The following is a 25,873-nucleotide window of genomic DNA, read 5'->3' as shown; positions in this document are numbered from 1 at the left end:
GAATAACACAGACGTGTTAGAGAAATGCGACAAGTACAGAAGTGGTACAACAAAGTAACTTTTACACAAATTTTATAGTCAGACCATGTCATGACCTTTCTTCACGGGGGTCAAGAGTCAACAATATGAATAGTTCACTAATCCATCAAAACTAATAAATAACATTGGCAATTACTGAGTGAATTCTTAACATTCTCGTCCCTTATTAAGGACAAAAGGAAACAACCAAACTTTTATGTGCACATGTTGCTTGACTGGATTAAGGATCAGAACTATTGATATGTTGATTGACAGCAAGATACACGAATTGGTTGGTGCGCAAGTCTCACTTTAACAGTGGACCTCACACTGCATTCTGCTGGGACAGATAGGGTTAAACTGGTTTTATAAAGAACACGTATAAGAACACATACGTATGTAAAAAATGATTTTAGGTATTTTAAATATCCATTTTACACAGAATATGACGGAGTAAACATAACTGTTTTGGTCTGTTTATAAGGGTCAATTCACACAAATCAATCTAACCCAATATGATGAAGCTGAATGTTTTTTTTTTTCAAAGAACTGAAATTTTATGTCTTTGGAATAGAAATGGCCTTAGTGTTCATTGCCGTTAATATTACTTGAGTCGTTCACAGTTATTTCATCTTTCACATTTTGTGACTCATTAAGTCTTATACTATTATCCTCCACATCTGCCTATACATGCTGCTTAGTGATTAAATCAAGTTTTGAAATAGGCTCCCTAAGCTTCAACCTATTTAGCCAGAGAGTCTAAATCTCAATGACATGACGAATTTACTTTGCAAGTACTAACTGTGAGAGAAATGTCAAAACAAGTAAGCTGCAGCCACAAATCGTATGTGTTATGTACACCAAAAGCAGACCAGAGGCATCAAACTGTCATGCTGGCACAAATATTACAACAGCAGAAATATTCAATGAAACTCACAACTTGTTCAATAATTTCAGTCTTTACACTGCAACCTCATGCAACCTCATGCAAAACTGTATTATTACAGTATATTTCTAAGTGGTACATTGTGATTATTTTTATATGTTATTGCAACACACACTAATAATGAGTCTTTATAATGGTTAATGTCAGTCTAACACCATACATAATTACACAGGGCCATCTGTGAACTCACATATGCACACATACATTCTCATGCTTACTTATCTATGTGGGTTTTATAAGAGGCACTAGATATTTTATAGGAGGTAAGAGACAAGAATGTTTTACAGGCACTATGCTGTAGTCCGTAAAGATTACCGACATGGCAGATTCAGCCATGACATGCTCCAGTAATGATCACATCACCCCACCTCCTACCATAAACTCAGTCTCGTTCAGTTACCGAGGAGGAGGAAAAAGAGAAGGTTAGGAGAAGGTTTAAAAGGGAGGTGAAAGAGAGAGATAGGACGGGTTGAACACAAATGCATCAGCACACACACTAATTGAATGATATATACTATGCATTTGAACAGATGTCTTACTGGTTAATATAATTGCATGTGAATATCACCTCAGGCTTTCTTTAATGATTGGTCTAATTTATGTTGTTAAAACCATTTCAGTGAGTTGGACGCCAGTAAATGTCTGATGGGATTATTTGTACATGGATGAATTTATGAGAGCCATATTTTAAATGTGAACTCAGTACATTTTCAAGAACATGTGTTCAGTACTTCAAGTGTCTTCTGCTGTGAATGTTTCCATTAATCAGTAATCATTGTATGGACATATTTCTTGTACTAGATTAATCTGCTTTCTTCCAACCACTTTAGCCTGTTAATTAGAAAGTTTCAACAAGGGCAGGTAAAGTGTGGTCTGTGTGACAGTTGTCACACAGTGGATGGGCCAGTGGCTGACCACGTCATAAAAAGTATCAGCCAATACTCGTGACATCCATCTGGCACTGACACTTCTTCCCTGATGTGTTTCAGAGATTCCACTCATTATAATTATATTTTATAACCAGTTCAGTTGTATATGAACAGAAGGTAGTGCCCATGCTGTCACAGAGAAACATTTTTATTGTTCAGTGGCAACAGATAAGTAGGACCCACTCAAAAAGAATGGAGTCTTTGCTGTGGTCACTGAGAGCCACGAATAGCTGAAATGATGCTGTCTGCCATCTGTGTGTGGACTGGACTTGCACATCTAAGTTTAACAAACAAGTCAGGTTGAGAGTGGAGATGAGCAGAGACAACTTGGGGCTAAGCTGAGGGCAGCACAGTGAAGAGAAGTCTTCAACACAGTGATTTGGTGAAACTGTGATTTAAAATACTGTCTTATGTTAATGCACTTAAAAAAACCTCTCAGATTCTTCTTTTGTGTATTTTTGTCATGGCGAGCACACTAACAAATTATGCCATTGAAATCATGTTGATCAACCAAACAGATAGATATAGACTAACACACAAATACACACAGAGGAACATTACAAACATCTACTGTACAAGTTGTAATTACTTGTTTATAAATTATTAACGTCAGTTACTGACTGTAGTTGGCCGAATTTCCAACACATTTCAATTATTGATCAACCTAATGTCTGCAGGTGGAAGTTCAAAGCCAAACTGGAATGATGAATTGGGGATTATGTTCACAAAGAGAAGAACATAAATCTTAAAGCAGTATTAACTGACTTTCAGGCTTGTAGCAGTAAAATAAGCTGTAAAAACAACACTGACATATTATCACTTAATAAAATAGATATGATGAACTTGTTAACAGATGCCTATCTATTCATCCAGCAGACACACAATAATTCTCTATGGGTTTATCACTATGAGTGATACCTTTCACATTTAAAGTTGTCATTTGAGTCATTAAAGGGGACCTATTATGCTCATTTCTAGCTCTATATTTTCATTCTGGGACTCCATTAGAGTAACTTTGCATGATTCACAGTTAAAAAAACTCCTTATTTTTCTTATACTGGCCTTTTATGCAGCCCCTCAGTTCAGCACCTGTATTTAACAGGCAGTCTTAGCTCCTGTCTCTTTAAGGCCCACCTCCTGATGGGCCCACTCTGTTCTGATTGGCCAGCTTTCCGGAGGCCTGCCAAGGGGAAGCTGCATCTGAGTCCTGTTAAGTTACTGCTGATGAAAACCCAACATTTCCTGCTTTACTGCTTCATATTAAAAGCTTTTAAAATACTAAACAATGGGAGACTTTTATTGTGAAGAATTTACAGGAAATTAAATGTGTTCCTAACCGAATTAGCAGAGCTTGGTTAGTGGTGCTAAGAAAACAGTTCACGACACAACAAGATATGGAGATATTTAGATCTCTTTGTTCAGCGTATCAGTTAGAAATAATGCAGGGAGGAATAGAATAATACAAACAGCCATGGTGATGATGATGTTTGATGAAGAGCAGCAGATGACCAGCAACAACAACTTATTTTACTTTGGCGTGCTGTGCAATTGAAAAACACTCACAGCGTGTCAGCTAGACTAAACCCAAAAGAGTGAAAAAATGCCATAATGTTAGCGGAGCGGAGCAGTGAACTCCTGCGCTGTGCGTGGAGCAGATGTCCATATAAAGAAATCTGTCACGAGCCGATGTCAGCTTGGGCTACAGTAAAAAAAAAAGTTGGACACTGAATGTTCAATTTAGTCTGAAGCCGGTGCTTTTTGCTCACAGGGATTACTTCTACATACGTTTACCTCATTATTTGACACTTTGGCCATGCTTAACATGAACATCCAATACTGTAACATTATATATATGACTGAAAATAGGGAAAAGCATAATAGGTCCCCTTTAATATGAAAACATTTATTGGTGCAGCTTTACATCAGTTTACAGCAATACATTTCTGCATGAGTAAATGCAAATTCATGCTACATTGGGTGCATAAGTAATATGACATATTTGCTCATTTACTCATTACTGAGTTATTTTATCAGGATAGTTTCGATTGAGGACTGAGATGTTATGTGTGAGTCAAATCATAATAGGAGCAAACAAAGTGCAGACTCGACCTACAAGTATATAGAGATGTAAATCAAGATGTTAAAAACACAGCTAAACTGATAATAAAAACAAACACCAACCTAAAAAACTATCAAAACTATCATAGTCTGAGCAGCTCATATTAGTATTAATTTTGCATGATTCAGTCAATGCAATGTAGTTCATATGGTGTGTTTACTGGTGTGTTTGTATGTATGTGAGACAGCTACTGTGACTGGCTGAGAGGGTTGATTGCTATAGGGAAGAAATTGATGCTGAGACAGATACTGTGAGGTCTGACTCACTGAAGCGTTCAATAAAATGCATGATTGCCCAAAAGAGACAAACTCGGCAGATGCTCTTAATGCCTTTTTTCTTGCTTTAGAGTCATTCATGTCTTTTACGGAGGACAATTGCAAGCTGGCAGACTGGTCAATTGTTCAAATGGCAAACTTCAGATTAAATTTACACTATGCCATATGAATTTTAAAATAGCTTCTTCGTAGCATTTACAGCCGTTTTTGTAATGATCTCTGCCCAAATTGAAACACATGAACAACAGAAAACAGCTAAATGTCTTCTATGTTCTCTTTTCAGTCTGTCACAGCCAACATCTGATAAAGAGTAGGACACACAGCTCAGCTGACAAAATTGTTATTTTATGGTTGACAAAATCAACATAAATAGAGGCTAATGACACAAAAGCTGTGTAATTGGCTATATTGACATTGAAAATGAGAGATTTCGGAGAAATTAACTTTACTGCCACACAGCTGACTGTAACTGGGCAGCTACAGACACAGACGGTTACTCAGCAAATTTAACCAGCTTACTGTGGGCAGCTGAGATAAAACTGAGTACATCCACACTAAGCCGGTTAAATTTGTCAACACATCTTTTTCTCTCCATTTCAACCCTCAATCCAGAATACAACTGTGGTTTTCTCTCCCAAAAACTGAGCTTTTCCAAAACAGTCTCCAGAGTGTGTAAAGCTCACACTAAAACGCCAGCTTGGTGTTTCTGTGCGTATGGGGAAAACTGAGGTTTTGCAAAACGATGACACAAGCTGCCCAGTGAAGGGCTGTGTGGCACTAAAGTTAAAAAGGACTTTATGTCATCTCTAACTTTCGCTGTGATCACTCATTTAAAATATTGATATAGCAGATTTGGTTAGCTGGGCTGCCTGTCTTACTCTTAACCAGATGTTGGCTATGATGCAGTTTGCCAACTGATAAAAGAGAACGAAGAAGAGAGGATTTAGATGTGTGGGAGATGGTATCTACAAAATCAGTCTGGAAATGCAAATGTGCATGCAAGTCATTTTCACACAAAAATGTTTTACAAATTAGACAGCATAGCGTAGACATAGTCTACGCTACAGAACCATCTGAGAAACCATCCTTAGAAACTGTTTGATGGCAGGCACTTTTAAAAAATACTTGGCTGGTGATTGGATATACCATCTGTCTATCACCATCTATCACGGGCTATCGCTTCTCATTGTCGTCACATCCATTGCTACCAGTAGTTCTAGGACGCTGATTGGGCCAGAAGCGCATAACTTGAAGCCTTACAACATAGATTCTCGAGTGATCTTGGGATCTCATGAATCCAGCTGCCTTGCAAGGTAACTAAGGTTAATACAGGAGGAATATTCTCTGTTGGACCTCCTTGATTAGATTAGAGATCTTGTCATCCCATCTTAGTGTTTTCCTAACGGTGCTCCCCATGAACCTCACTGACTCCCCTGAGCTCACAGTGGCAGCTTGGATTAATGGGGAGACCAGCTTGTGGATTTATAACACCCAACACGGCTCTGTGTTTGCAGTGTAAAGGTCAAGGCTGTTGTAGGCGAGCCAAGATGCCAGTCTTACAAGCACTTTCTGGTAGACTGACTCAGTGTCTGTAATCTAAAAAGTTTGCTGTCTGGAAACTTGAGCAGCTTGCATGCATAAGGTCCCTAAAGGCAAACATACTGCTGTGCAGTTCATTTTCCATAACCACAGCTCACTTTTTATGGGTCACTGATTATTTGTTATTATTTGCAAACAACCTAGATATCTATATGCCTGGATGGATTTCTGTATGTATGTATGTGTGTGTGTGCAGCTACTTCATTTATGCTATGTTAATTGTTTGTAGCCTTTAGAAGAGGAGCTGCCAGCTAGTGCTGCAGACCTGAATAATGACAAACAAACAGTTTGTCAAAGTGAGTTTTTCATATAAAATTTCTGGTCTCCAATTCCAAGTCAGGATTACCAGAGTGATGCAATTTTCCCTGACTTTTCACAGTTCCCTTTAGGGCCACAAAAGGTTTTCTAAACGTCACATTTTGAGTAGTTTTCCAGTGATAAGGAAATTTCTATTTGTGGCTCTGTTTAGATTTTGGTATTTATTTGTATGTTTTTTTAAATCTCTGTGATATTCAGAGACATCAGCTTTACAGCGATTTGACAGTTAGCTGAAGTAAAACGAAAAGCAAAGAAGAATTAAGGGTGCCTTTTTCTGGCTACTCACCATCAGACCACCTCATGGCATCATCCAGTTGTGTCGGCAGCCCCTTCCAAAGTGTACTGTCTTTAGGGTAGCCCAGGTCCATACGTCTCAGGTGGTCATCGTAGCGCCAGTAATGGCTGTCCTTGAAGAAGTAGGTTTTGTCGTTGTGCATCCAAACAAAGGCCGCATCCACACCCTCCAAGGGTAGGCCAAAGTCACTGATTGGACGTGGGTAACCCTCTTCCACGTTATTGTCTTTAAATATCCAGTACTTTAGACCTGAAGAGGGTGGACAAAGAGGTAATAATTGAAGGAAGAAATAAATTGTATAGTTTGGAATGCATCCAGTTATAACTGAAATACATAAAAATATTAATATCAACTGTGCCTGATATGGAGTTGCATGGCAACAAAGACATACCAAAAGACAGTTAACTAAATCCACACAGACAAATGAAAAGTAGATGCTAAGAGAATCTTGAAATCAAATTGTAATACTTCTGCACTTCACCTTTGAAAAAGACTATTTTGTGGTCCCCGGGCCTCTCATACACAGCGTCCACACTGTCCAGATTGGGCGGAAGGCCCCTCCAGAAACGATGGATCTCAGCCGGGCGCAGAGACACCAAGTGCTTCTCTCTTGTTAGTCGCCAAAAATACTTTCCTATGACAGAGAGGAACAAGGTCAGTGTGAATTTCCTCACAATATCTTTTAGGTGTCTATTACAAGAACAGCCATGTTTACTTTTTAGTGTATAATCATATTGCAAGTCTTACTATTAGAAAAACTGAGGTTACAACAATACCATCAAGTCAGTCTTAATTTCTATTTAAAAATCATAATTTTACTAAATTTTCACCTTTATTTTACTAACTTTATATACCTTTAAAAAAAGGATTTGGCAATATTACAGTTGGGCTGGTGCTTGGGAGCAGAGGTGTAACAGATTAGCAAGAAAGGGGACCTTAGCTAATATGTATGATGAATTGTTAGGTTATAAAAAATAATTGTCCATATGACTTTATTAAACAACAGAGTTCTCTTACTTTGCAAATGTATTAACCACAATGGCTAATGAGCCAGAAACATCAATTTCAAGCTAAGCCGATAACAACAAGACAGTCTGGGCCCTATAGGAACATTTCATTTAGACTGCAGATTATGTGATTGTGTGTAAGCCTGTGAGTAGAGCCCTGGGAGCCACACATGACTTGGCTTTCTATTGATCGCTGGAGCCACCAGTCTGCCCTATACCCAGCCACCCTGTCCCTTACTCTTTCAATTTATGTCTTCTCCATTCACCTCTTTTTCTCTCTTCTCTCTCGCTATCACCCTCTATCCATCTGCCTGTCCGTCTGTCTCTCTTGTTCACTTTCTCCTTTTAGGCTTGAATACCTTTGAAAAAGAAGGCCTCCCCTCGTATTTGGGCCACAGCATCAAAGTGGCTGGTGCATCTGTCTGGGGCATCTCGCGCCAGCCTTAGAGAGATGGATGAGCCACGGGGAAAGGTGGAGGAAGGAGGACAGAAAAGTTGGAGATTATAGAAAAAGATCAGGACAAAGGGGACAGGAGAAATACAAAGTTTTCTTCCATCAAAAAACAGAGAAAACGGGAGAAAAGTTAGCAAATAAAAAGTTCTGACATAAAATGAAGCATCGCTTATTGCAAGGTATACATTTCAACTAAGAAAGTTCCAACCCAGTAAATCCAATTTGCATACTCAAAAAAAAAAAAAACAACCATGTGATAATTGCAGTCACCCACGGAGAGAGTCTGAATGTGTGCAAGCAAGTGCATGTGTTCCTTCAATTAAATAGGCTAAACATTAGGTGAAATGCTATCACGCTGACACGTTGAGGTCCCCCAGTGCATTTATCCCAGGGGCTAATAAGTGATTTAAAGCACTGACGTGGTTGGCCTGCCAATGATGAAGCCATTAGCACCACAGGGCTGCCACTGTGAGTGAGAGTCCACCAGCCCTCGTATTATCAACAAAGATCTCCATTCAGTGCTCTGTTAACACGGCACCGCTGCCTAGTGGTCAGCATTTGTGACCCTTGTCAAGCATAATCCAGCATTTGCACACATCATGTCCTGACGGAGGAGGTGAAAAATGAGTAATGACGGCAGAAAAGGCAGAGTTATGAGGAAAAGTGGGTCTTTGGTATATTAATATTTGTATGTGTGTGTATGCATGGAGGTCAGCAAGCATTGGGCATTGCTGGCAATGTAACCGCAATAGTTTGATTACTCCCTAAGTAAGCTGCCCGCCATTAATTCAAGAGACATCAGAGTACAGTTAACTCACTTGAAAAACAACAGTCTCTGCTTATATTAGTTGGTAATTAACATATCAAAATCTATACCATTAGCACCATGGCAAGTTAACAAAAATACAAAGGAGTTCTTGTTTAGAGCATAAATGATCAAAGTAGACTGTACTGGATAGGATGTGATTTTTCTATTTTGTCCTGCTCATTGGCTATTACATAACATCTCTTTTAACGCCAAATGATCAGTTACTGCATTAAATTTGTAGGCATGGTGGCCAGAGGATAAAACCTTCTTACTATGGTAATCTGCTGGTCTTTAGCATCAGCACATTGCAATAACACTGACCACATTCATGCTCCTGAGATGAAGAGCCCTTGAGCTTGTGTTGTGTGTGCCACCCTTAAGCCAATCTTTCCTTTTTAGCTCTCCTAGAGGCTCCACACTGCAGCATTTACGGGCTGTTAGTGAGGCTTTATACTTTAAACTTTGCCTTTCAGTGTTTATCTACAGGGGGCATTTATCCCAGCCTCTGCTCCAACATCTTTACTAAGGCAGAGACAACAAGGGCCTGAGGGAACTTGGAAAAGAATAAGCCGAGAAAGAGACACAAAAAAAAGAGGATGAAAGGGTTGAGGTGGATTATTTCATGTGTTTGACAACCGGAAGAGTTGAGTTCTTTGTGCTGCACTAAAAGGACACTGGATCATCTACTTACAGGACAGTGGATCTGTTTTCAGGGAGGTCCAGCAGGACAGGAGGTTCAGCTGTCTGGGAGGGGTTGCCTGGTCGAATGGTGTGGGACACTGAGTCTCTGACACCTGGGAGGGATATGTGATTAAGTCACAATGAATCAAATAAACATATTAAAACATCAGTGCTGAATTGATTAATTGATCTATTAATTAGTTGGTAGACAACTCAGTGGTTTATAATTCCTTCTCAAATGTGAAGGTTTGCTGCTTTTGTTTTATATCATTGTCAACTGGATACCCATGTGGGGTATCATCAGTTTTTTGTCATTCTGTAAATTAAACAATTATTCGATTAATGGAAAAACTAATTGATACTGAACTAATCTTAAGTTGTTACCTCAGTTTGTCCTCTTTTCTCTTTTTAATTTGGTATATATTACATAAAAGGTGTACTTTCTGTCTAAGTGTCTGTGCTTTTTAAAAAAAATCATCTTCCTCCTTCACAGTCCTGTCCCTCACTATTCTTCCCTGCATTTCATCCTCACCTTCATAATCATTATTCCCCCTCCCGTACGCTGCTACTCTCTATATCAACGAATGATGTGATAAGGTCATATGCCATAAAGAGGTCCAATTAACTCCATCCATGTTTTCATTAATCAATGAACTTGCTCTACAGAGCTCATCAATTGCTCTCTCTCTGTTCCACACAAACACAAACACACACAAATCAGGGGATGGATGATTCCTCACCGTAGAGCTGCCAGACGCGGACCTTGTCTTCATAGGGTAGGTCGTATTTCAGAGGGTCTCCTACAGGACCCTGGTAGTATGGTCTCATGATGGACTCCATGGCTGAGGTATGGCCCAGGCCGATGGCGTGACCAAACTCATGGACTGCAACCGCAAATAGATCCATCCCATGAGAGTCTGAAGGAGACAGAGGGAGAGAGAGAAGATATCATCATGCTTTTTTTAAACATGTTTTTATTCATCTTCTATTGATTAGTAATTGATGATTGTGTGCCTTTTATTAAAGACTTATTGTATTTTCTTTATTGTATCACTGTTTGTGTTGTTTTGTATGTGTTCTCCTGTTCGGCTATGAGTAAATGTAAATGCTCTGATATATAACATTTATATACTGAATTAAAAATTAAATTAACATGAATAAATATGTTGTGTCATGTATTTTGTAACAAAGCATATTTGAACTTGAACTTGAAACTGAACTGGAATAAAACAGGAAGACACACACTCTGCACTTTTGAAAACTGCAAAATTTGCACCTCTTCATCTTTTAAACTGGAGTTATTTAGGTGAGCAGTCAGTCCAATCAAACAAGCAGCTGCAGAATGCTGCACACAGCAAATATTTCTTCCCTACAATCGTTGCTGTCCACCATGGTAGTAAATTACTTAACAAGGAAATTGCACACTTAAAATCTTAGACACAACTCCTCTTCCCTGCTCTCAGCATTTTGAAATGAACCTGCTTCCTTTTGGTGTGATAAGAGGAAACAGTCACAACGGACAGTGATGCAAAAGATGAAGATACTGTTAAAGGAGCCACAATGAGACATGATAAAGATTTAATAAAGATCTACAATCTCAGCTTCAGCTTTGACAGAGATCACCTTGCTGCTTTAAGTGTGTGACTTTTGTAGAATCAACATGACCCCTGTTTGCATGTTTATCCCTTTTATATGTGAACTCTATAGGTTGTTAGTTAAGAGGCGTGACAGGCAGTTCTGGTGGCTGTGAGTGCTGTTAGGCGTGTGGTGTAGTGAGATAACTATGGTAATACTGCCTGAGCCCCTGGGCTGCCAATCAAAACCTGAGTGTGGAAAGACACCTAAAGAGGCTGCAGGCTATTAAAGCACATTTCCCTCGATGTTCAACTAAAAAGAAAAGGCAAAGCCTCCAAAAACTCCTTGTCTGGCTCTGCTAAGCAAGACAAAACCAGGGGTTTAGAGATTTAGATTTGCAAAAATGTGAGTGCCAGCGTGTCGAGCCAAGCTAGCTTAGAGTTCCTTGGTGGCTCGGCTAGGCTCATTCTGTTAACCTTATGTTGGCCTCGACTTGGGAACAACTCAGTGCTGTGCTCTGTCAAAAGACAAAGGACAATTGGAGACATGCACTTGTGCTTACAACACCTGGGATACTCAGAAGCCAAATGCCAAGTCTAATCTACAACAGCACACGGTGCAGAGAGGAAGGTGGATAAAAGGAGGGATTGAGGGGGAGAGAACAGGGATTCAGAACAAAGTAGGTACCATGTCATCGTATTTACAGTCCATCTGAGGTTGACAGAAAATACCTTAGACCTGCGGACAAAGTCAGAGCGGACAGATTTGGGTGGATGAACGAGATTCATTGAGTTAGACACCCATGGAAGACAGAAATAGAGCAGAGAGGAGAGAGAGGAAGACAGACAGAAAGGTTCTGGGTAAACAGTGACAAGCAGAATGATATCACTACATCATAGAGGGCATGATCAGTAACATACACCAAACTAATGGAACTGTTCTCAGGGTATCAAAAGATATTATATTAAAAAAATCTCATTACTCAGATGCACAGTAAATACAATATATTAAGGGGTGCTTCTACCTTGGATGCAGCACGATGTATCCAGAATGCTACAAAACATAGCCTGCAGCATTTGGTTAAAAGTTTAATAAGGTTGGTGCATCATATATTGGATAGAAAGAAGCAGGAGCCCAACTAGCCGAGGGCTATCCTTTTTATTTGATGTGAATCATTGTAACGTTGTCACCTTGCAATACCTGGAGCCAATGACTCTAGAATCTGTGTTTGTATCAGGATATTTGAGGTATACAATTGTTTTTTTAATGATGTTTAAAGCAGGTCATGTTAAAAGCGCTGGGATGAAACAACACATTTACTTCTTTTGTTCATGAGCATGTGGGTGAAATTAGAAGATGAAAAGCAAACACAGAGGATGATGATACAGCAATTCCAGCAGCCCCCATTCAGTTTAAATCAAAGGTCTGGAAATGTGTTGGATTTCACAATTCAAGAGATGAAGCAAAGCTGAATATGAGTAAAGCTATTTGCAGACACAACCATGGAGAGGTCAAGTATTGTACACTTCCCATTTCGCAGTGATATGAGGTAGCAGCTTTGACAGGAGCTCAGACAGTCAATATAATGAATTCAACCTAAGAAAACATTAATTCTTTAGCATAGTAGAAAGGAATAAGAGAAAACACTGAGGGGCCTCAATTTTTATGGAAATTCATGTAGAACAATTGCAGTATGAGGTACTGAAATAATTTCATGAGGTCCCTAAAAATACATTCTGGCCATATCTGCAGCCACAGCTGACCCACATATCTGGTGCCAGCATTTTTAAAGCTCCGAGTGAAGGTGCTATTACTCATATATACTACATTATTGGAAAGTACAGTGAAGCCATGATTTTATTCCATGCTCCAGTAGTGAGTCCAACCCCTACTCACTAAAACTCAAACAGGAAGGCTGATCACGATATTAATATTTCTGTGGAGGAATAGTCTTGAATCCTTAGAAATATATCAAAAAGGTGTCCAGAGAAATGAAAATATGGCATGTGTACTTTGAAATATTTATCAGAGTTTATTGAACTCTGTCTGGGCTCCAAGAAGTAAAATTCCGTCAGATGAGCTCATATAATATCTTCTAGAGGTACCTCAAAGTTGGAAATCAAAGAATTGTGACCAAAATATGTACTGAATGGGACATTTGTCAGTGCTCTCTGGTGGACGAACTATGTAATGGCAACACTGCTTATGAATTACATGTCTTTGGCCTTTCTGCACTGCAGTTTCTTACGACTTATCCAGTGGCATAAATGCTGGTACCAATATTTTTGATAAACTAAATCAGCTGATAATATCTTCCAAGCAATTGTACTGGTCGGGCTCCAATAGAGAATGTTATTAAATGTTATTTTCCCTTTTCTTAAGCTAGTCTATGTATTTAGAGACAACTCCCCTCTGTGATTTTTACATGCCCACGGCACAGTGGATGCAAAAACCTGTCAAAAACTAATTGAGACAAATGGAAATCTGCATCTGCTCCTTTTGTGAATATGTAGTGTGTTAAATTAGGCAGCTCTGGAAAAATGATCCTTTGAGCTACTGGACAGACTGGATGGCAGCTATACAAAACAGGAGATGTGGGACTGTCACATCAATGGTCCAAATTTAATCAAGACATTTTCAGTGAGCAAGAATGAACATTTAGGCGGAGCTGGCTCAACGCCATCAATGGGTAAATGGAGGAAAAAGAAAGGAGGCAATGTGTTGCTTTTCCTGACAAACAGAACACCTGCCTATAACATTAAGTATGTTTTGATTCAGATCAAAGCTACAGCCAAGAAATAAAATGAGGACACAATGCTAAATGAAAAATCGTACTTTTGTTTCTAGCATTGTTTAGAATTCAGTATCAACTGTTCTTCATGGTCCAAAACAATAAAAGTAACCAAAATATCTCAAACTGAAAAAATGTTAAATTGTCTCTTTACAGCTGTTATAATAAATATTTTGATATTAAGAATAGATCACATGACTGCTTCTGTTTGAAAGGAGTCGCTTGTAGTGACGAACCAACAGAAATGTATCACGCCTAGAGCCTCAGCTCTATAGGGCTTCTAAGCATGCTTCAGCTGATTGTTTTGGATGTTCGGTCTGCAACTTTACTGTTTTGGTTTCCTCAAACTCTCATCAATATCGTTTTCAGCCACAGCAGGCAGCTGCTTACAGCAAAAAAGCTCTAAAAATCCACTGTATATTACCTGCTCAACATAATAAAGTCAAACAAAACAAAGACAAAAGTTAGCGACTAGTTGGTGACTATAGTGGAGCATTTATTTTCCTCATGGACGTCACATACAAAGTTAGAAGAACTTACATTCATCAGGAACACAACTCCAGATGAATGCAAATTCTAATGTCTCTACTGGATGTGTAAATAAGAAACTGTTACATCAACTTTTTGAGATGATAATATGTCAACATTGTGTTTAAAGTTTGTTTCCATGCTGCCCCCAAGTGGCCAAAAAGTCAGTTAATGCAGGTTTAAGAAACAGAAAAAGGAAAAATACAAGTATACTGTGACAGTATCAAAGGCTCAAACTGAGTAGAACTAAAACTCAGAGGCAGAATTGTCTGTGCTGTATTCAGTAGGTCATTTGACCTAAATGTCAGTCTGAAACATTTGAATACCACATTGCTTTAGAGTTACACAGTTAATTGGGTAGCTATTATCCTTTCCAGTGCATCTGAAAGAAATAGAATATTTGAAATTCTATAATTAGCAAGGACATTGGCCTAGAGGTAAGTCCCAAATTGCTAAAGGCATTTGAGTAGACAGTCTCAAACTTTGAGGGCATTTTGACTGTGCAAGGGCAGAGGCAAAACTTTCAGGGATAGGATCAATATCTTGTTTCTATAGCATAGAAATAACGCTGTCTCTAGTATACTATCTATATCTAAAATCACATAAACCTTAATTCTGTGATAAAAGAATGTTACAAAATCAAAGGCAGCAGTAAACAGCGCCGGATCATTTTTACTGGCATTGATTGGCCATAAGAAACGGGAGGCTTTAGTGCTTTTACAGTCCAGCCAAGAAGTGAGAGGAAGATGCCTTACAAATGGAAAAGTCTTCATGTGTTGTATTTGATATACATTTCACTCTTTGACAGTGAGCGAACGAAGTAACCTTGAAAGCAGGAACATTTAGGTAAAATGACTCACAGCCAGAACAATTTATCTTTCCACAGCATCTTCTCACAGTGAACGCTATAGTATGTCTTATCACTTATCATCATCAATTACTTATCATCACTGATAAGTAATTTATGGCTGCAAACAATTCTTTGCACAGACATTCACATTTGTTTAATTTAATTCATAAAAGACAAGATCACAACTGTGTCCCCTCCTTTCCTCACTTTCCTGTTAACATCAATCAAACCTTTGTCTATGTAAATGATTCTATAAACTACTACAGCATCCTTTGCCTGTCCTGTCCTCTTTAAACTGCTATTTTTAGCCAAGCCACCAAAATACTTCTAAATCATATCTTTTATGATTTATAACTGATAAAGGTGACTCTTTAAGTCTGATTTGACTTGATGTAAGTGCAGCGTTTGACACAGGTGATTCCAATGTATTGCCTGGAGCACTGTCTCAGGCTCACTGATGCGGCTCCTGACTGAAATAAATTGTACCTTCTAAGTTGAACTCTCTCTTTTTTGTTTAGGAAGAAAAAGTTTTAGTCCTTCAGCTTTGAGAATATGTGTTTCAAAGAAATTCTTTCAGTTGAAAATGACAATGACAGCTATTTTTCTCTCTGCTTTATCATCTACAGGGGTACATTTATTTATCAGGGACAACACGTGTTATACATGCAGATTAAAGTTATACCTAGAGTATACTTGTTTCTACAATCAGTGGACAGGTGTTTGGGTTAAATCTTTAATGTTCCCTCAACATCAAAAAGTATGATCTAGATAAATAGGTTATCTAATTTGTTTACCTTCACAGCAGAGTCTCATCTCTTACATACTGACTAAGTATTATTCACATTACACAATATAAACACAGTTTAGAACATTACAGACCTGATATCAATAGATAATCTGCGTCACAGTCAAGGCAGGAACTCAAGGAACTCTCTGAACTTCCAGTTTCTTTATGACAAACAGTGTTGTAAGCTTCACACATTTGTTGCCATAGCAATGAAGACTCCTGAACACCAGATGCACACAGGCGTTTTAACTCAGACATGAGTCTAATGCATCTAACTTTTTGTGCTTGGGGTTAAATAACTACTGCTGCTAATTCATTTCTGTGTTTAAGAGAGGAACAGATTGGGGTCATAAAAGAAAAGAACACACCTATGTCCCCTCCCTTCCTCATTGCCCTGTTCCCATTAACCAAACCTTTGTCTATGCAGATGATGCTGTAAACTACTACAACATCCTCTACCTGCCCTGACACTGCTGCTGCCTGCTGGGAAGTCTAATTGGAGCACACTGAGCTGCTGTCCTGTAACATATGGTTCACATCTTTAACAGGGAAAAAGGAAAAGATAGAGATGTACACAGGCCCTGGATGCATCATGGACTTACCAGCTGGGACTTCATCTACAACCACATTACAAGCTGAGCGGGATGGCATAGTGAGCCTGTGAGCCTGACTATGTGCCATGCATATGTGTCTTAATTTCTCTAAGATCAAGTGATCATCACAGTATTTGCACATGACCACATTTTTTTGTTATGGTGACCATAGTAATAAGTTTGTTATCTGACCCACTACACCGTGATATCTCACCAGTGGTGGAATAAATATTCTTTACTTACTGTCTGAAAAAGTAGCAACATTAGAGTATAACTTACAAAAAAGTACAATATTTCCTTTTAAAATGTTGCAGAGTTTAAGCATTAAATTGTATAAAGCGGAAATAAGAGTATTTTAGGCATTACTTCTACATACATTTACCTCATTATTTGAAACTTTGGCCAAGTTTAATATGAACATCCAACATTGTAAAATTATATATATTACTGAAAATAAGGAAGAGCATAATAGGTTCCCTTTAAGTAAAGAACTTTCCACCACAATCCCTCACTACAAAGATGGACTACTATTCCTGCACAAAACAGTGTTCATAACCCTGGAAATCTCATCACTGTGTCATTGTGACCAAATCACTCTTTTATCGATTGTCACTGGAGCAGCTGTCAGTTCTTTTCAGTTTTTTATTGCCATAACTTGAAGAAAATTTTTTGCTGCTGTAATCATTCTAAACATAGTGCTGTCCTCTTTTTTCCCTTCCCAATAATTAATCTATTAACAATTTTAAAAGACTCAATTATTGAGAAAACCCTATGGCTTCATTAACAATCAAGGTGGATCATTAAGTCAGCAGTAAACATTTATTATTTAAAAAACACTTGGGTATCAGTGGTGTATAAGAGTCGATTGTTTGTTTATGGCAGTTGGAGGAAATGAAAGGAAGCCTTTTATACCTCCTAATAAGCATGTGATAACAATCACCACTGCTTTAATCACTTCTCTGAGTCCTGTATCAGAGCCCATTGTATGTTATATTCATAGTTCTAACAAATGAAATATTAATTATAGAATCTGGAACATGAACAAAGGATAGAAGCACAGCTTGGATCCAAAATACAGTCAGCGTTCTAGTTTTGGATATAGAAACCTTGGCAAGCATGCAAGTTCAGAACAGTTTTCAGGCTCTTTTTCATTTTCTTTAAGTTTTCTAGTCACAGGCTGTTTCAATCTTCTCATTTTATAGTACTTTGGGAGTCTCCAAGAAAATGTGTTGGTGAAAACTTTCTCAGAACATCAATTCCTCTCCATCCTTCCTCATCATCCTTCCATTTTCTACTATTTTGATTCAGACACACAATGTTATTCAAGTGCATGTGTACAGTAACATTCCAACACAAACCAGTGATGTACAACACTAACACAAGAAATGTTCCTCACCTGGTGACCTGAAGGTCCATGCCTCGTCATCATCAAAGTGCGTATCCCCAGCTGTGAACCTCTCACCAGGGAAAAATGCGTGCGCCACGGTGCCCCCTGGCCCATCAAATGGATATCCATCATTGTGGTCGGCCTTAGTGAAGTCGATCTGAATGTCTGCATCACTTCCTGCCACCTCGTGGAAGTTAAGCGGTGCAATGTCGCTCCAGACCTTCAAGGCATAGTACATCAGGGCTCGAACAGTGTCCCTGCCCAGTAAGGCTGAATCCTTAGGGAATGTTCTCACTCTGAGAGAGAAGAAAGGGAGAAAGAGGATATATAGAAGAAACAAAGAAAAGTAGTGGTGAATATTCTCAGGTGTGTTGTGTTTTCTTCCACAGAAAGCCTTGTATCAGTTTTACAGCAAATTCACCTTTAGATCTGAACAGACATCATTTCACACATATCATAAAATTCATGTCCTTGATGCCTTCCAAACATTTATTGCACTGTTATAACCTCCTAGTGGTTACAATTAGTCCTCATACCACAACAACAGAATAGGTCTATTTTCAAGGACTCCCACAACAACATATATGAGCACCTGACCACATACAGGACTGTAATATGCTGCTCTCCAAAACCATTACATTACAAACATTAAAAATACTTATTTTTTATGGTGTGACAATGTTGTGGTTAAGGTCTGACTAGGTTTAGGCACAAAAACCACTTGGTTAGGGTTAGGGAGAAGATCTTGGTTTGGGTAAAAATGATCCCTTGAAATGTGGTTTCTATTTCCTTAAAGTTACGCAACCTTCATTGTCACGGCAACAGTAAACACCACATCACGTTTTTTAAAAATATTTCCCAACTTGGTTGTAAACGGGACGCGAACAGCAGTCTCCCGTTACAAAGTCCACTTTTTGACATATACCTATCTAGTTATCAACTCAACCTGCCTTCTCCTAATAAGGCAAATTATCAGTGTAAAGTCACCTTATATTGACATCATATGAACTGTGTCACTTCCCTGGGTCATAACTACAACAGATGGCGTAAACGTAACTATAGGTCGTTTTTGCCGGCCTGAATTTTAGACCTATACTGTCATTTTTCTTGTGAGGATGGGCTGGCATTGTCCAATCTTTACATGAAAAAATAAAATGTAATAAATGAAAAAATACATCCTGAGTCCTACCACTCAACCTTTAAACTGCCATTTTTAGCCAAGCCAACAAAATACTTTCAAATAATATCTTTCATGAATTATACCTGATAAAGGTGACTCTTCAAGTCTGATTTGACTTGATGTAAGTACAGCTTTTGACACAGGTGATTCCAACGTATTGCCTGGAGCACTGACTCAGGCTCACCGATGCAGCTTTTAACTGAAATAAATTGTACCCTCTAAGTTGAGCTTTTTCTTTTGTGTTTAGGAAGAAAACATTTCAATCCTTCAGCTTTTAGTTGAAAATTACACTGACAGCTATTTTACTCTCTGCTTTATTATCTAAAAGGGTACAAATTTACTTTTACTTTTTTTTTTTTTTTTACTTTTTACAACACATCTCATATATATATACAGATAAATATTTTACATATCCAGAGAATATACTTGTTTTTACAATCAGTGAACAGGAGTTTAGGTTAAATCTTTAACATTCCCTCAACCTCAAAAAGTATGATTTAGATAAATAGTAGGGGTGGGAATAACAGATGAACTCATGATACAATGCTATCACAGTATTCTTCCCATGATAACAATATATATCACAACAAAGGGGATTCTGCGATAGGTGATATATCACAAAGAAATAATCTAAGATGTATCACGATACTATAACTGAAGAAGATAAAAAATATTTCAAAGACCAGGAAAGAGTCAGAAAATGTGTAATGTTTATTAACAGTACCTTAGTTTCACAGAAAACAAATGCTGCCAAGTATAAATATCACAACGCTGCTTACTGAAGCCTTAGCTTGTGCCTCTGACACACAGCTGCTGGTAGTGTTAGCAAGTCTGATAAGAGACAACAGAGAGGAAATGTTGTGCTAATAACCCAAAGATTTATTCCTTTTCTGTGGCAGTAAACACAACACATGGACCCGCCAATAACTAAATGTGCTGTGTTCAGAGCTCTAAAAGATATTCAGGGCTGATTACGGTAACATTAACATGATAAAGCAGGGCCCAAGCTACATATTGACACTCCCCCACAGACACTCACAACGGACAGCCTCTAGGTGCTGTGCCGCTATCTCAGCTACAACAAAGTTACCATTCAGAAACTTTTACAAAGGACCATGAATGTGCTTCTAGTGACTGTCAAAGCTCCAGCAGATTCCATGTGTTTCCAGCATGGACACGGACAGTCTGAGAGCAGTTGCTCATGGCTCATTATTTTGCTTGCATTTCTTCTTCGCTGTCATCTACTATTGCTGCTCATCTGAACAATCTGTCTAGCACCTCCATAAGAAGGCAGAGGGTAGTGGCGCTCTGGTAGCCAAAGTAACTGAATCAATTCTGAGTGGTCCTGTATTTAAAAAAAAAAAATCGATACTTGCCACCAGTGTATTGACAATGTAGAAGTGGAAATATCATGATATGCTGTAATATTGTTTTTGGTGTCCCACCCCTAATAAATAAGTTATCTAATTTGTTCACCTTCACAGCAGAGTCTCATCTGTTACATAAAGACTAATTATTATTCAGTTAACACAATGAAAACACAGCTGAGAACATTACAGACCTGATTTCAATGGATAATCTGCGTCAGAGTCAAGGCAGAAACTCAAGGACCTCTCTGAACTTCCAGTTTCCTTATTACAAACAGCGCTGTAAGCTTCACACAGTCATTTGTTGCCATAGCAATGGAGACTCCTGAACACCAGTTGCACACAGGCATTTTAACACAGACATGGGTCTAATGCATCTAACTTTTTGTTCTTGGGGTTAAATAACTACTGCTGCTACAGATCTTACTAGATTTTTATGGTTATAGATGACCCAACACAGGTATCAACCAATAATGAAACTATGACCCCAGCATGTTCAGTTGTTTTACAGACTGATAGAAAAAAAAAATTGCACATGCCCCCAAAACATGGGCCATTCCACTTTAACATATCACAGTTAATGGCTGCCAACCTGACCAAACCAATTTTGTCAGCATGCCTTATTAAGCCGACAAACCTACCTGCTTCTGATGAAACATCTCTTGAATTATCCAGGTCGGAAGTTACATACAGCTGAAATTAACTTCACTTGAAATTAATGAAGAAAAAAACAATTCAGCTCATTTAACAAGACAAAGAAACTATTTTAAACCTATCCAACAATGTTGTATGTTGTTTTTAGACCTTGTTCATCCATTTTATAGCCTTTGTTATCCTGATGATCTGCTGATGTCTTCTATAGCACAGGATATAAAACTTTCGCCACAATACATTTCAAGACCTTTCATCCTCGCATGAGCATGAGCAGTAGCTGCTCCGACATCTCAACCTATAATTGAGGGTGACCAAACCTTTGTTGTCAAAGTCAGACTTCTGAACACCTGCCAGAGGGGCTCAGAACAGCGCGATCTCTTTAATCTTTTAAATCACTTCTCAAAGAACACTTGTAGTAAGCGAGTTCTGATTTGTCTTTTTATCTCTGTTTCGGTTTTGTTCCCATTCATCACTGCTTATTTTTTGTTCTTCTTTGTATTTGGTCGTTTGTTTTATTTGTTCTGTGAAGCATTTTCTTATACACCTTCTTATACACAACACCTTTAACCATGGTAACCGTACACAGCAAAGATGGCCATGGCTGAAGCCCCAAAGTGTCTCTAGTTTTTATTGACTAAAATTGGACTAAAACTAACAAAAATTAAATGGCAAAAATTTGACCAAAGCTAATATACATTTTCATCAAAAGACCAAAACTAAATCAAAATTAGGTGCCAAAATTAATACTACTTCATCAAGACTTCATCATTCATCAGGTGGAAACAATCATGATGTTGCACTGCGTCTGCTGGATGTGTAAATAAGCAACTGTTGGCTAACAAATTCGCCATATCAACTTAAAACTTGCTAATATGTCAGTGTTGTTACAGCTTGTTTCTGCTCCCCCAAAGTGGTTAACATATCAGTTATTGCAGGTTTCACTTTGACTGTACTCCCACCATTGGGTTCTCGCTCTTATAGTCATGATTGCTGCTATACATATGAAAGCACTGAAGAGTGTGATGAGCACTCTTTCCTGATTCAGTATAAAAAGGTATAAAAAAGTATCGGAGATGAGCATTTTTGTTTATAATTGTCACCTCTCACATCATGTCTTTCCAATAAAGTCCTTGCAAGGTCATCTTGGTGGCTGCTTAATATCCATAATTTAGCTTACATTAGCTGATATTATTTTTTCCTACTCTAAACTTGAGCAGTCTGTTGTTCTGCTGTTACCACGGTGTCTTTAACACACCCAGCGATGTGAATAAATTCACAAGTGTAACTAATTAATCTATATAATTAGCAAATCTACGTCAACATGTTGTCACAAAGCACATGGGTGGTATTAGCAACCCTAACTTCAAGCAATAAGGAGTAGTTTGAAAATTAGCTTTTGCCTCATTAATATGCAAATGTATGCAGCAAGTCACTTCACAATCTAATCAGATCATCTATTCTGTAGGGAGACCTGCAGGTGTACAGTAAGTGAACTGATTTTTTTTTTTTCTTGCATTGATTTGCCCACAAACATGTGCCTACACAGTCCACATTTTGCCTGAGCGTCTGACCCTGACTGCAAACCGCAGTTAACCAAGGTCACTGCAAATGGCTCAACCTCCACAGACAATTCACCTGCTTATTAGTCCTAACTCAGACAAACGAGAGTGGGTGATTGTGTATGTCTGTGTGTTTGTGTGTGTGGGAGAATGTTGATGAGAGAGAAAGATTGAGAGGCCGAGTGCATGGTTTTGTCAGTGTGTAAGTACGCATGTGCATCTAAATTACGTGTGTTGGCTTGAGAGTGTGTGTCTGTGTGTAATTGTAGGTAGGTCTGCCAAGGTCAGAGCAGTCCTGCCCTGAATCCCAGATGAACTGAGGAGTCCCAGGGACCTGCTTGTGTTTACATAAGGAGACTATAGGTGCATGAAGAATGAACCAGGTGCTATTTCCCTATGGTGCCTCCTTTAGATTTGATTAACTTTACACACCGTGGCAGGGATATTGTCAGTTTGTCAATCTCACACCTTGATTTTAACAACCTTATTGATTATGTTTTAATCAAGCACCCAACTGCTGTCAGATTTGATGTGTTTTTTAATCAGCTTGTCCTCATTAAGTCTATGCCAGTATAGTTTTCTTTCCTCCTCATCCTCATCGTTCCTCATGTCTCCACATGACTATAAAGAAAAATTGTCCTCCATGACAATATCAGAATTCATTTTTCTACATCGCTTCTGAAAATTAAATTAAAAAAAATATTGTTCTACCGCTGTTAAAGAAAACCTGTCATTTGTTACAACATCTCATTTATCACAAGCATAAACTGTCAATGCTGGGCATTGGTGGAATGTTTCATCCAAAACTCATCAAAAACTTCAGTTTTTCATAGTATACAGCACCTGTGTGAGAGCTACAATGTAATACAGTCACCTAATGGTTTTAAAAATTACATAATTTTAATTATTTATGCTTTACTTGTTAAATAATTCAGTCTTTCTGACACTGTAAAAAAACATTGTGTTTCTTTCTCTAATTGAGTATAATACTGTATTTGCCTGTAGGAATATTAATACTTTTATTAATATAAAACCTCATCTGGGCACCACCTCCCTTTTTGGTTAGAATTTGTTAGTGCCAGGAGGAAGCACTAACCCTTATTCAATTTAATCAATGAATCAGTCTCATAACCGTAAGTGCTTGTCTAAGCAATGACCTCTGTCTGCTGTGCTCAAAGAAAACAACAACTTCTTTGGATCAATGAAGACATTTATTAATAGCTAAACGTCTTGAGGATACACAATAAAGCATAAGATAAATAAAAGAATAATAAAGCCTTTAAATGATAATAAATTGACATAATGAAGAAAAGAGAAATAGTGCCTTGAAGTGTGTGACTCTAGGCTAATATACTGCAACAGAGGATGCTAAGGGAAAGCTAATTCAACTTCTCTAAAGAAATTATCTTTTAATTTTAAAGTTATTTGACATCAAACCTTGATTACAAAGCCATGTTATGCCTTACTGTTGACGAGTTTTGTTGCTGCAGAGATGTTGGCAGGTCCAGCGTTGTTTTGGATTAAACTGTAGCTGGCTGGTATAGAGTCATCAGTGATGTTTGGTAGTTGCACAGCTCACAGCTCAGCCGTGGACTGTGAGCAAGTCTTCGTGGGTGCAGCGGTGTTGAACCGCCGGTGAAGAGGAGTCAAGCCGTCTCAGACTGCTCTGGAAAGAGTCTTTTGGTCGGTTGAACTCCCAGTTTGCAGTACTGCTCTCAGCAAGCAGGCAAAGATCCAATTCCAAGAATCACTATCTTCTTCAAAGCAACGTTTGAGCTGAGGATTCAGGCTTTAGCTGGCTTCTTGTAATCTTAGTTGAGTGCAGAACAAACTTTAATCTGATTACACTCAAATTGTTATTCAAAACTAAACTTCAAAAATGAAATATATTTGTGGAAGCACGAGACTTAATGTTACATGTAAAATGAAAACAAAGTCATAATTTAGTTATAAGTCAGAAATGGTCTCTCAGGAGGTCTGTTCAATTGCCATTTTGTCACAGTGTTTAACTTTGGTCAGTATCATGTTGTCAGATCCCCAATTGGCAAAGAGGTCAGTTTGGGTTCCAGGTGTGAGGCACTAAGCCATGTCTCTGTGGGATTCACTCACCTCCTCAATTTGAGATTAAAGAAGTGTTATTTTATCCATTAATTAAAGAAAAGGCTGCAAGGTGCCCTACATGCCTATATCAACCTTATTTGTTATGTATTTTTTCACTTGACACACAGTACATCATTAGCTAATTTGGTTAGTGAATTGTTGCCTATATTGAATTAATGTATCATATATATATTGCCGAGATACACTTTTTTTTTTTTTACTTTGGACATGAAGCACTACACACACACTACTGACACTGCTAAAAATGTATATTTTTTTATTTTCTCATTCCTACATACAATGCGATTTATTCTTGCATAATGCTTTTCATGTGTACATGTGCAGTTGAACTTTTCAGTGTCTAATGGAGCCAAACCTGTGGGATGGTTCAGGCAATCATCTCAAATCCGCAGCAATACTCCCTACTATGGTGCCCTCGTGCATCTCCGCAAACGTGGACTACGCATTCTGTTACCGGGAATATTTCTCTCTAAAGTGCGTTCCCTGCGCAACAAATTGGATGAAATTCAGCTAATGGTGGGGAAGAACAGAGACTTTTCTTCATCTTCTGTTTTGTGATTCATGGAAACTTGGCTGTGTGGATCAATACCGGACTCTGCGCTGCAGCTGCAGGCTTCCAACTGGCAGGCTTCCAGCTGTTCTGAGTGGATCGCAACACAGAGCTCCCCAGCAAAACGAAGGCTAGAGGTATCTGTTTTTATATTAACAGTGGCTGTAGCACTGTTATCTGTTCTGGAAACTTTTATCATCAACTTTAAACCCTTTTACTCCCCCTGTGAGTTCACTTCATTCATTCTGGTCAGTGTTTACATTCCTCTGCAGGCCTACGTGCAGGAGGCACAGCGCATGCTCGCCAGCCAGATACTGTGTGTGGAGCGGACAAACTCGCACTCTTTTATTATTGTCCTAGGTGACTTTAACAAAGGGAATCTCCCTAAATACCATCAGCTGATTAAATGCCTGACCAGAGAGGAGAATACTTTTGATCACTGTTATACTACAATCAACAGTGCATATCGCACCATTCACTTA

The 25,873-nt window shown here is 38.5% G+C and overlaps 1 protein-coding gene across 1 annotated transcript in view; it reads right to left on the bottom strand.

The window, feature by feature from the left end:
* mmp17a (matrix metallopeptidase 17a) overlaps nucleotides 1-25,873 on the bottom strand; it is a 93,706-nt gene that overhangs the window by 5,553 nt on the left and 62,280 nt on the right. Inside the window, exons 4-9 of the mRNA XM_067574739.1 lie at nucleotides 17,970-18,256; nucleotides 10,190-10,366; nucleotides 9,460-9,562; nucleotides 7,866-7,948; nucleotides 6,981-7,133; nucleotides 6,491-6,748 (exon numbers count right to left, since the gene is read on the bottom strand). Coding sequence (XP_067430840.1) covers nucleotides 6,491-6,748; nucleotides 6,981-7,133; nucleotides 7,866-7,948; nucleotides 9,460-9,562; nucleotides 10,190-10,366; nucleotides 17,970-18,256 — 1,061 coding nt within the window. The remainder of the gene's footprint in view (nucleotides 1-6,490; nucleotides 6,749-6,980; nucleotides 7,134-7,865; nucleotides 7,949-9,459; nucleotides 9,563-10,189; nucleotides 10,367-17,969; nucleotides 18,257-25,873) is intronic.

Source organism: Thunnus thynnus, chromosome 19 (genome assembly GCF_963924715.1).
Source record: "Thunnus thynnus chromosome 19, fThuThy2.1, whole genome shotgun sequence".
Lineage (NCBI taxonomy): Eukaryota > Metazoa > Chordata > Actinopteri > Scombriformes > Scombridae > Thunnus > Thunnus thynnus.
This window is presented reverse-complemented; position numbering and strand designations above follow the sequence as displayed.